Source organism: Bombus bifarius, unplaced genomic scaffold (assembly GCF_011952205.1).
Source record: "Bombus bifarius isolate JDL3187 unplaced genomic scaffold, Bbif_JDL3187 scf7180000007996, whole genome shotgun sequence".
Classification (NCBI taxonomy): domain Eukaryota; kingdom Metazoa; phylum Arthropoda; class Insecta; order Hymenoptera; family Apidae; genus Bombus; species Bombus bifarius.
The window spans coordinates 1,813,954-1,826,240 of NW_022884376.1; the positions used below are offsets into that span (position 1 = coordinate 1,813,954).

General features: G+C 39.6%; 2 protein-coding genes across 5 annotated transcripts in view; one reads left to right on the forward strand and one right to left on the reverse strand.

Annotated features, from left to right (window-relative positions):
• LOC117206009 (14 kDa phosphohistidine phosphatase-like) overlaps positions 1 to 12,287 on the forward strand; it is a 63,102-nt gene that overhangs the window by 17,138 nt on the left and 33,677 nt on the right. The window lies entirely within an intron of this gene.
• Positions 1 to 12,287, reverse strand: part of LOC117206002 (phosrestin-2-like) — a 46,465-nt gene that overhangs the window by 16,317 nt on the left and 17,861 nt on the right. For 2 of the 4 annotated variants that reach the window (XM_033444920.1, XM_033444919.1), the window contains exons 4-6: positions 7,070 to 7,120; positions 3,933 to 4,068; positions 3,043 to 3,192 (exon numbers count right to left, since the gene is read on the reverse strand). In XM_033444920.1, the coding sequence (XP_033300811.1) occupies positions 3,043 to 3,192; positions 3,933 to 4,068; positions 7,070 to 7,120 (337 nt within the window). Of the gene's footprint in view, positions 1 to 3,042; positions 3,193 to 3,932; positions 4,069 to 5,359; positions 5,507 to 7,069; positions 7,121 to 12,287 lie in introns of those variants that run through there. The other 2 variants (XM_033444922.1, XM_033444921.1) reach the window with 2 other exon arrangements.

Here is a 12,287-nt window from a genome sequence, read left to right on the forward strand (position 1 = left end):
CGAGCAAAATGGCTTCTTTACTAATTACAAGTACTAGAACACACTCCCTTGGTTTTGTAGATTGTTTTTGGAGTGGTTTTGTAAGAAAGACGCAGCGCTCTAAATTTGAGATTTGCCTGTCGGATTTTGAGATCATTTTATCAAAGACGAATATATTTGTCCTTTCGTTAATTGGGAGCTTGTTGAGTTTGTAAATCTTTAACGATCCTTAATTAGAGCTTTACGTACTCTTGTAAAAGCACCTGGTAATTGCGCGAAGAGATTTCCGCAGAGAAACCGTTCGTGAACCAAGGAATAGTAAATTCTCAAAGAAGAAAGAACATGGTCGAAGGAGATATTCGATGGAAAAGTTGATAATTTCTCAGGAAATTTTCGATTACACGAGGTAAAAGCGACGAAATACGCTGAAAATTGAACGGCCAGCTACCCCATCGGAAACTCGGATAATTGTGGCTGCTGGTTGAGGATTAAAAGATCGCGTATCAATTTTGTTTCCGTACGGAACTAATAATTCGCTCGGTTCGTTACAACGGTCAACCAATGGTGGAAGGTTTGAACGAACAAGGCGTTAAGGGATCTGGTAGATCGTTGATCCTCTCGGAAATGAACCGTTAAGCTTATGGAATACGGGATGCATGTTATATAGGTCGTAAGCCTTGTAACTGATACGCGCGACGTCACCGAACAACGCGCATCGAACCGTTCTGAAACAACCCTCCGCTGCTTGCCTTTCGCCGAAGAAGCTCTCGTGACTGGTTCTAAAAGGTTACCCTAGTAGAACTCGTCTTTGAAATCTTCCTATTCAACCGAGAAAAAATTCACATCGTAAGCGCTTGCATCGTGGAAATGCACAGAGTAAAGCACGATAAAGTAGACGATTTCGATCGATATTTAATATTAATTTAATAATGAGAGGTTCGATAGAGGATAGTAGATGAACGGAGGAAGATACAAAGAGAGATTTCAGGTAACGATAAATTCTAATTTTACGGAAATATTTAGAGACGCTTTGGAAATCTAAACGATCTGCGCTTGACAATCTGTCTATTCCTCTTCATCTATTATCTCTTCTCTTATTCCATTGCTTCTCTATCCGATCATTCTCCTCCTATTTCGATTCGTATCAAGTTCATCGCTACTCGGAATATTTCCTCTGCGTTATTCGCATCTGTGCGCATTTCGGAAATGGGAATTACGTTCGCAACATCGCTTAACCTCTTTACATGGTTTAGCTGCATAAGCAAACATCAAGCAAATTTTCAGGTAGCGTGTGTAATATTTCGACAAGTCGCTCACAAACGTTCTTCATATCGCATATATTCGACTGGCTGGAATACACGATAAACAAGGTATTCGCGTGTCCAACAGGGGCAAATAAATATCGAAGAGCGACGAACTCGCAGAGAAAACTCGGAGAGGTTTGCGTTGACCGATTTGCCGCTGGCCCCGTACAGCGGAGAACGAACGTGAGAACGTTGAGAACGTGGAGGATGTCAAAGACAAGGCAGCCGAGCTCGCTGTGATAAATTCAACCTCAGCAGGAAGCTTTTCCGTTAACGTCTAGTTTTTTCAACCGAGAACGTTTCAATCACGACGCTCGATTATCGTGAGTTAGGAGAAACACGAGCACAACTTACTCGAATTAATTTATCGCGGTCGAACGTTTCGCTGTTAAATGTTTTATTTGAAAACTTTCTTCGAACGATTTACGTTATAGAGATCTGCTTTTACTACGTTTATACTACGTTTACAGGCGGCATACATGCCAATAATTTGTAATTCGTCCTGTTGCTTCGATCACGGTTTCTATCCTCTTTGATATATTCCATGTTATATATGCTTCGCGTTTCATAAACATCTATTTCTATCACAGTGACTACGATTGTACGAATGGCACGACGTATCGATCGACGTTTTTACTTTTGAGAAATTTTCGTCACATTCGGATGGAAATATCTCGACATTAGGCGATCGAATTTATCTCGTTATGGTTGATGAAATAATTTCACCTTGTCCTAGCAAGTTTCTTCGTGCAACGGCAGATAATAGATTTATACGATCCAGTTTATACGGTTGTTAAACCTTTTCCTCTCTTGAAACATTGAACGACGTATCGGCAAACGAGTGTCTAGTTTCAATTGTTTAAATTTGCCAAATCCATAGTTTCGGAAATTTGTATACGGTCCGGAGCTGGTGAAGCTTTTTGCTAGGAATTACACGCTCGAGGAAGCGTTATACGGTCTGCTAATGCAATTTGCAATCGGTGTTGCGTATGTAAGTTTCTAATTATCTAGGCACGAAAACAGCTAAGCTAAGCCGCTTGGCTTATTTCATTAATTGATTACGAACTTACGGTGCCGCGTCGTTACCTCGAATAATACGACCCTTTTACCGTTTAACCGACTGAGAAAATCCAGCACCGTCGCGATTTTACGTTTTCTCTTCGTTTTACCAATAATTATTCATCGATTCCAACTTTTATGCATTTTTATCTTTCCTCTTCCTTTTTTATCATCCGTCGACGCTTAAATCGCGAAGCAATTTTAAATAGAATATTAAACACGGGTAGAGAACGATGAGTTTTTGTACGGACAGAAAAATAAAGGAAGATCCGTCGAGAAATATGAAAAGTTACATCCCTTTTTTTTGTATCCTGTCGGAAAAGATCATCGATTATCGAGTCCAAAATCAGTGCGGAAATTAAGCTGTCGAGCGATGCAGGAATACTAATTTTCCAGTTTTCTGCGATTTTACGATACGTTATGGAAACATCTGCGGATAGGAACACGGGACACTTGCACCATCGAAGGCTTTATTAAATTTTCATTGATCGTAAGCTGCTGGCTCGCCGTGTGTCACGTTGACGGACAAGATTTCACGAGTTTATGAACACCCTTGCGTTCAATCTCATCCGGCAGGGTTCCGCTCGTTAAATCGCTCTGATTTTCTAAATTTAAGTCGACCGTCTCTAGATACAGAAGCAAAATGCGAACTCGTAAACCTTGGAAAGAGAGATAAACGTTTAATTATCTTTATACAGACCTGTAACGGGGTCGTTTCTTGTTGATCAGCGCCGGAATATGGGGGGTAAAGTTGCGCGAGACACATAACCGCCTCGTTACAGAATTTCAGTCCCATTACCTCTTCGTCTTCCCTCCCGTAGCGAAAAGTCAACGTAATTTGCCCGTACACCTGGAACATCAGACGGTTAAATTGGTAAATAGAGAGGTAAATAATCGTGATTCGGTTCTTTAGAATTGTGCGAATGCTAGTCTATTCGCGGTTGATAGTTGTGCCAGGATTTTCAAATTCTTCGCACAGTTTTTCAGTGGAAGCTCTAACGAATTGTATAGAACCACTGTGCTGATTCCCAGATAAATAAAAAATCAATATCGAATTTACTCGCGGTTGGGTTTCTCGACCTTCCGTGAATGTTAACTATTCGATGATCGTACGATATTTTTCAAATTTTACTCTAACGAAAGTTATCGGATCGCGATAATTTATAGGTAAATATAATTCAGTGGAGGTGGCAACTTTTTACCAGTGGATGAAAGACGTTTACGTAATACGGGTATCTGTTGGGTTCGCGGGAAGTATCGAGGATGTCGTCTCAGGGGTCGTGAGCTCGTTGCCATCTTCTTCAAGCTTCTTCTAGTCTATAAATTGCCCACGGAGTAACTCCGGAAGTATCTTTAATTAGGTTCGACGGAAAGATGTCGCGAGAAAGTTGTCGATGAAATTGAGGTCAGAGAGATAGAATGTTTGAGAAATTGGGCTTGCAGACGAATTCTATCCATTGAATTAAACCAATGGAAAGTTTCTACAATGGTAAGTATGATGTCCTACGTTTCATTCTCCTATCTCAGCGTGGCATTTTCAACCACGTTTAAGCGGAATATTTGATTGTTTTCTTCATATTGAAAACTCACCCTTTTCTCTTGCAAAAATTCAGGATCGACCAATAGTACGCCCTGTAGTTTATCGATTTTCAACTCGCTCACGATCAGATCTCTGCTCGCCAAGTAGAGGGTCAGCTTGTTGTTCGGTGATGATTTCTTATATACCCTGTGGAGCAGAGGAATGTAATTAGTCAGTCGTCAAAGGAGTACTTTTGTCAGTAAATTAGACCATTGATTCGTCATCGAATTTCGCGGCTCGTTCGGTTTCCACGCGGAAACAAATGGAGGAAAAGGTAGGGTCGAAGCGTTAGACTCGACCCAGACTATCGGTGACTCGATTCGGTCAAATTTTTATCCCACGCTTTCGATTGTAGGCATTCGCACTATGAGTAGTCCTCACGGACAAAGATTATCGAGGAAAGAATATTTTACTGGTGCGAGATCGATCGGTCCGCGACTGAATTGATAATGTGAACGAGTTTTTCGATTCACGAATCGTGAAATATTTTTAACACCTATAATCGAAACAATGGGGGTTAATAATTCGATCGAGCCGAGAGTGAACCGAGACTGTGAATCGAGTCAATACTCTGCTTATAATCGTAAATATCGCAGGACCGATTGTCGTTTATTTTTCATTATTGTTTGCTCGCAATTCTCATCTGCATCGACGGTTATATAAATTAATAATTCCACTGGGATTTCGCGCCTCAGTAGATGTGGACGCGTTTGTACAATGTCACGTGCGTTATCGATACACCGAGCGTTTCAGCGTGTCCTTCTTTTCATCGATTAATGCTGCCAACGTTTATACTCTCCGATCGAAGGTACTAATATTTTTCCAAGCCACTACACAAGCGTCTTAAGTTAGATTTTCCTTGAGAAAACATTTTCACGCGTTACAATCTTCGCCAAATATTACAAAGCACCTTCGTGTAATATACACTTTGTAATTTGCGTGAGTTTTTCCCGGTGCTCGATAAATACTCGTCAGAACTGTGTCGCGACATTTATGCATGGGACGATTGGCGAAACGATTATGCAGCGAAACGCGAATATATAATATGTATGGTAGGTGTTACGCGAAGAAACATTTGACACTACTGTAAACGGATTTTTATATCGTGGTTCTAGAAACTTTACTCGTATTTGCTTTCCAATAACGATGTCTATCTTCTGAACGTAACGAGTAATGACGAAGAATTCAAAATGAACGATATAGAAAACAATAACTCCTTTATATATTTTCAAAAGTATTAATCAACATGTAATGGAAGTAATGTAATATTTTTAAATTGACTCCGTTATAACAACACTTTGTCATTTTCATTCACAGTGGGAAGGATTAAAGGGATTGGATGAATTAAAGAGATTTTTTAATCATACAGGTGATTAAGGCAACCAAAGGTGATTAGGATGACGTTGCTAATAATCCCATCGATCCTCGTAATACATACAATCTCGAAATGGCTGATTGATGCGCCACCGGATATTTATTCCACGGTTCAATCCAAAACCGCATTGCTACCAGTTACCACACCAACCGGAGTATGCGAATTCCGTATGAGCGAGAACGATTGCGTTGGTCCTTGACACCGTTACGAGATTTTCCATAAAAATCGTTCTTTCGATCGAATATTCTCCAACCTTGTCGCCTCTCGATTCTTGCCTTTGAAAAGTTTTCTACAACGCCAATTATAAGAATTCAGATCGCGCAAGCCTTCGAAATCTTGCTCCTCTGTGCTCCAGAGGAGAAAGTTTAGATCGAAAGTAACGTTCGACTGTGGAACGTAAGAAGTTTTGAAAAATTGCCAGTGTATTTTTGTCAAACAGTTAATAATACAACCATCTATGCTCGGTTTGAGATACTCGGTGTATTTAAAAGTTTTCAGTTTAATCAAACTGACGAGCAAGTTCGAAGGCTGGTTTGTCACGAGCGACCCTCACTCTTTTTGATTAAGCTGAAAACCCGTGTTCGTTGTTATTTAGTTTTCACACAATCCCGGAGAGGTTCGACGACTAGGTAGATAGGTCACTTCCTCTAATATTCCAACCGTTCTTTGCTCATCACAGAGTGAGTCCCGGTGCTGTTTGTTATTGGAACGCGCTTGTTACTCTCTATCGTTTCGCATTGTAAGATTTTTATCGTGATCAAGAAAATGTTATCTATCAAAATACTATAATCTACTATTTTCAGTTTTACAGTTCAAATTTATGGACATTTTTTATTAAGTACTTTGTTAGGGAAATAACGTTACGACGACGTCGTTCTTCCTTTGAAAGCTATATTTAAAACTCTAAATATATAAGAAAGTTAATTAAAACGCTACATATAATCTACTATCTTCGAACCTAGGTTTCAAGCAGAATTCATTACAAAGGATTCTTTTACGGAAATAATAACGCAATTCTGTTCTCCTCCTTTCTCAACCTGCATTAAAGTTCTATATAATGGGGATACTAATTAACATACCTACCATAATCTATTACTTTCAAGCTCGAGTTTGCAACAAAATTTAAAAGGCTTTGCTAAGAATACCAGTTAGTAAGCCAACGTCGTCTTCCTTTGCAAGCTACGTTACAATTTTAAGTACGCAGTAGGAGCTTGTGCGAGGAAACTTGAAATGCCGTAAATAATCATGAAAGATCGAATTTTCTTTCCACGATAAATTTTTCCTAACCGCTCAACGACCTTCTCTCGTATTTTAGCCTCACCAAGAAGCCAACGCGTACTCGCGTCTTTTCTGTTTGCTATAAATTATCCCTCTTGCGATACCAGGTCTCGCCACGTTCCACGTTCCCCGCGATGCAATTACATAGTTACGAGAAAGAATTATTCTCGGAGATGATATTTTAGTTTGTTTTTCTATAGGGGATACCTAGCAGGGTTGCCTGTTGTTCGGAGTCTGCCAAAGTTTTACGACGCAACGAGCCACCTCATCGTCGAGGATTTTTCCGCTTGCTTAACGCTCGCGTTTGTTTATGTGTCGGAGATCGTCGTAAGAAGATCTGTCGTTACATAACGTCGGCCACTCTCCCGACAGAAACTTTCCCAAAACTTGGTCGTGAACAAAACGGTCTCCCAACTCCTCCGACAGAGACAACTTTCGATTTTCTCACTAAACGCAGTGTTCTCTCTCGTTTCAGATTTCGCCGTTGAGGTTTACCTTTGACTACTAATCGCATCCGATGCGTTGTCACTCGGGTTGTCCATTTTTCTGAAACATAAAATTTCAGTGGATTATCCGAGCTTTCGTGCATATACGGTGGCTCATGAAAAGCCGGTAAACTCTTGTATTCGTGCACAAACTAAAGTTGTTAGCTTTACATAAAATAACCGGTACCACGCGTTAGCATAACGTTGTTGCATAAAATGGCCGGTCGACGATGTGTTATTAAAGTTCAATCTGTGTTCAGTGAGTCTTCATCTTCGATTTAATTATTCATATTAATATTTTACTAAGCGTATGCTTACGATAAACTTCACTAAACCACTATAATCAAGATAGTCGTTTATCATTATGATGCCAATGAAATTTCAAAGAGTAGTACACAGAATATATTTATACTTGCCAACGTTCAAATACTTTTTCAGAGTCTCCAACGACGAGCCGCTGTATTAGAATCGAAGAAAATATATATCGTAATATCATCGAAGTAATTCATCGTGTATTTTCCGCTAACCATTTACACGTAATGTCGTGTTGCTGGTTTACACTCATCCATCGTGAATGTCAGCTTCATCGAGTCTTCAAGTAGAAAAGCTGCGCTATGTTACTATAGGGCAATTCGTTAACCTCGACTCACCTCCGGGATCTAATGTAATTTCCTTTGCACAAGACTATTTTCCCTCGACCAATTCCTTCCTTTTTCCACCTTCTTCCGTGTGAACGTGACAAGTCAAAGAAGTTTAAAGCCACGCAGATGTTTTACCATCCGCTACATTCCTAATCCTCTAGAGGCCAATGACTAAATGTACTCGATAGTTCGTATCATTAGAATTTTTTCAGTTTTGGTATGTCAAATATTCTTTGGTGTTGTAATTCAGTCTGTCGGACAGGAAATTACGATTCAAATTCTGAATAGTTTCCGTATGTAGCTTCTTGAGTATAAACCAGTTAGGATAAAATGTCGAACGTTGCTCTAGGCAGAAATGCTTCATTCGCAGAAGGTATTGCTTTTTCATATAATTTATGTATTAATATCGCCCGAGGCTTCTTTCACGATATCTTTATCTTTTTCATAAACATGTATACGAATCGCGTCAGAGGTAGTTTAACGATAAAAGCTTCTCAAACACAGATATCGCGGAGAACCTTAAGAGAAACACGTAGTTAAGGGTACAAATTGTGTGGGTAGTCTCTTTAAATAAAATTTCAAATAAAAATGTTCCGCGCATTGATCCAGCCCGTACGGTGTTTCTACCACGGATGCTTTATTTGTTCAATATTTATTGTCTATTTCCGCTTTAAAATAAGGAATAAAATTGTATCAAAACATTTTCAAAACATTTAATTCGTTCCTATTATCGTTGATATATCGAAGCACGTAATAAACACATTTTCGACTAACATCGTTATTTTTGTTAGTGATTTTGTTATGTATGTCGTATATTACATTATACGATATAGGGTAAAATTACCTTCAAATTGTATGTTGCAGCAAAAGCGATAGTGGTAGTGGTGTAGCATCGGTGTCAATTCGAATCCATTAAAAGTCACTGTTTCACGCGGTGAATAATTCTCGTGAAAATGATAAACTTTGGAGAAAATACTATGAGTAAATTATACACTGAATGCTCCTTTTTTTTTTATGAAACTAAGTTATGAATTCTGTCTGCCTAATTAGTTCATTCGAGCACTGTGCGTCGTAGACGAAAACCTCCGCGGAGATTACCAGTGTCAACTGCTATAAAAACTTTATTTTCAATCCCGTCGTTTAAAAGAGTGCCCGCTCACATAATGGAACCTACTTTCCACTTTTTCTCCATTTGATAAAATTGTACGACCGTGCGAAGCGTTCGTAGCAGACTCGTATGAAAAAATTCACGTCCAAGGATATACGGCGACAAAGGGAAGGAGGTCGCGAAGGAATTTACGCATTTTTCCTCGTGACGGAGTGCTTGAAGTGATTTAATGCGGGCTTACTCGTAGTAAGTCGGAGCAGCAAGATATTCGTTCTAACTCTGACGTATCTACTTAACACACGTATGTACGTGCGTTTCGTGCGTGACTTTTTGCCTTGGCAAGGGGGACAGAAAAATCTTTATACCGTGTCTTCCATAACAAGAATTGCGCAATTTAGTTTCAAAGTTGTAACTCCTTTTAAGAAAAAGTTTCACGGCTCTGACGTAAAACGACGTAAGAGTTGAACGGGGAAAGGATTCGCGGATTATTCGGTCCACTTGCAAGGTCTACGGTTCGAATTCCGGCTTTACTTTTAGTGGATTTCCATTGAGTGTTACTACAGAAGGATTAGGTATCGCGAGTAATTATGTGACTCTTTCTCTCTGTTTATGGGAACATAAACGAGATCTAGTCCGATCGGTAAATCGGTAACTAGCTTTTATGACAATGATTCGTATCATGAGATTCACAACTTTGTAATTGAATTAGATGCTACAGCATTGAAAATAGTTTTGCGTATATCTTTGAGACTAAAGGTGAGAAAGAATTGCGTATACGTAAATTTATGTAAAGTGGTTCACAAGAGAGTTCGTTCGTTATCCTTCACGACGCATAATTTATCGCGAACGACGCAAAAGCAGCGAAATCGATGAATTAATCGCTTCGTAAATAATTATCGATTTTTGTTCCACGATCTGTTGATACTTTCTCGAAGCTCACAATTTTCTGAAGCCTCGTCTTGCATTTTTACTACGATGGAAATGAAATACTATATAGGAACGGCGCGTTTATTTCCGCTATAAATTACACCAAATGCTGGCACGCTCGTATCTTTGAAACGACGCGCGATAAACGCGGGAATGACGAACGAGTGATTCCAGGGATGAGATGATCCGAGCGGAAAACGTCGCGCGGATAACGTTGCACGCTCGGTCGTCGAGGAATTTTACGCAGACCCGTAAAACATTACGTGGTTCTTGAATCTTTACTTACGAGACTAATCGGTAAAAAGGAAAAGGCCGACCAACTTCGTCATAACAAGGGAGCAAGCATTTGCAGAATGTCAGGGGCGAGCCGCGTAATTTCACGGTCGCTGCGATTCATCATAGGTCACCGTGTCTTGCAGGAAGCTTTAATATATTCCAATTTCTTGAATAAGTCATAATCACCTGACAGGAAGTAAATAACGCCCGAAGCCCAGACGAAGAACAACTTGGAATAATAAGAAAAGTAATAAGAAGAAGTTATTATAAAAGTTGCCGCGAGCCTAAAATGTTTATGACGTAATCTAAGTTTGTTTCTGTTGGCTTTTTACCAGGAAATAAAAAGAATATGGGTACCCGCCAGCATCTTTAATTTCAAACTCGAGTCTTTCGAAAATAATGCATCACACACAAAAGTTGTATTCGACATTTCTGAATTATTTCTCCACGAAAGATCATCCTCTTTTTCATCGTTTTTTAATATTGCTAGGGCATTCCATTCTACTAATAGAAATAATAGCATAGCCTGGAATCCTCGATTAGGAAAAGATCGACATTTTAAAGAGGATTTACTTATCTGTTCGACGTCATTTACTGTTTGACAAGTCGTGACGCGAGGTCGAGGGTGAGTCAATTTACTGTATCGTGTACCGTGCGATTTACGCGCATCCTATCTCATTTAGAGGTGAATTTCGCAATGCACCGCCAAGAGCCGGTGTCTCGTTGCACCCACTGCGTTGTTTCAGGAGCCACTCGACCGCATGCGAAATTCTACAGCTAATTCACGTTGCACAAAGCGCCCGAAGACCTTCGTGACGTGTGGAACGTGCGCGCGGAATTTATGCCACGTAGGAGTACCGTTGAACGTGCACGGAAAGTCCACCTACGAACCTCTTTGCTTCTTTCCTTTTTCTTTCTCTAACCCGTTTCGAAACTTTCGACTATAGGTATGATCGACACCCACAATCCTTTACTAGGATTGCCACTCCCTACGATATTCTATTTCGGTGATCGTGGCACACGTTGAAAGCGAGAAGTTCAGAATTTGCAAGTTTACATATTACAAGAATAAAATATTCCATGGATTATAAGAATTAAAGAAAAATCCAACTTTGAACTTTATTAGCTAGGAGAATTCGTTGGTAAAAACTATGTTTCAGCGAAGGAAATTACCATCGATATCTCTGGCATCAACTTCATATTTTCAGATTAATTAATTAAACATTAGCGGAAAATAACAATAAAATTAACATTCGGTAAAAAGGTTTTCACACATGTGGCTAGTAATTAGAAATATTCGCAGCTTGGTCGCATTTATTTCTACGCGCATGGAAGGACTATGTCGCTTTTGCCAAGCGGTTTAATCCACTGAAACATGCAGCGTATTACCTCGTCTGTCAGTCTCGTGTATATCCTTAAAATTTGAAATTGAAGATGTCCGGAACATCACTCGTTTTTCACTTCAATTTCCTAGTGTCTTCTTACATCTTCGTCAACTCCTAACGGGAACGCTTCGAACCGCAAAATATTTCCTTGAAAGTCTCGCAAGAAGTTTATGGTCAAACGCCCGAAATTCATAAAATTGTGTACGTAAATGGCTGTATGTTGAACCGATGGGATCACTGTATCTTGTAGCTTTTTTCCATCGAGGAACACGACAGGGAGAGGATATAGCCGACTATCTGTCGAAAAGATAAAAGATGATGATGTCTTTCCACCGTGAAAAAGACTCGAACATTTCCACGATGCGCTTCCTTGCGTACATACTTCTACGCATTCGAGGAGCAATAAATACTTTCGTTTTAGTGATGGGGACAGGTGCGAAAATATGCAGAGGAGAGGAAGAAACAAAGTGTATACGTAGATGGGACAACCATTATGGGAATTACCATTCGAGGTTGCGGACGATATACAGAACAGAATTCGCGCGTGACTTCTCTCGAGACAGGGCTTTTTGATTTTTATCACATTCACTGTGGACCCGATTTTCATTTCCTACAATACTATATCGTTGACGGTGACATGTTAAATGCTTATAAATATATAAAACACGCGATACATATTATAATTCGTTCAAATGTATGAAATTAATTATACATTTCGTTATATGTTTTAATTGAAAATAATACGATCCACGTGAACGAAAATCAGTGGACTCGCTGGATTGGAAGATGTGGGTTCGTTCGGTTCGTTGACGTAAAATGAATTTTTGCTAAGCGCTATCGATTTTCAAGACTGCTGTTCTTTCGATACGATTGGTTCTTTCCTTTTTAAAT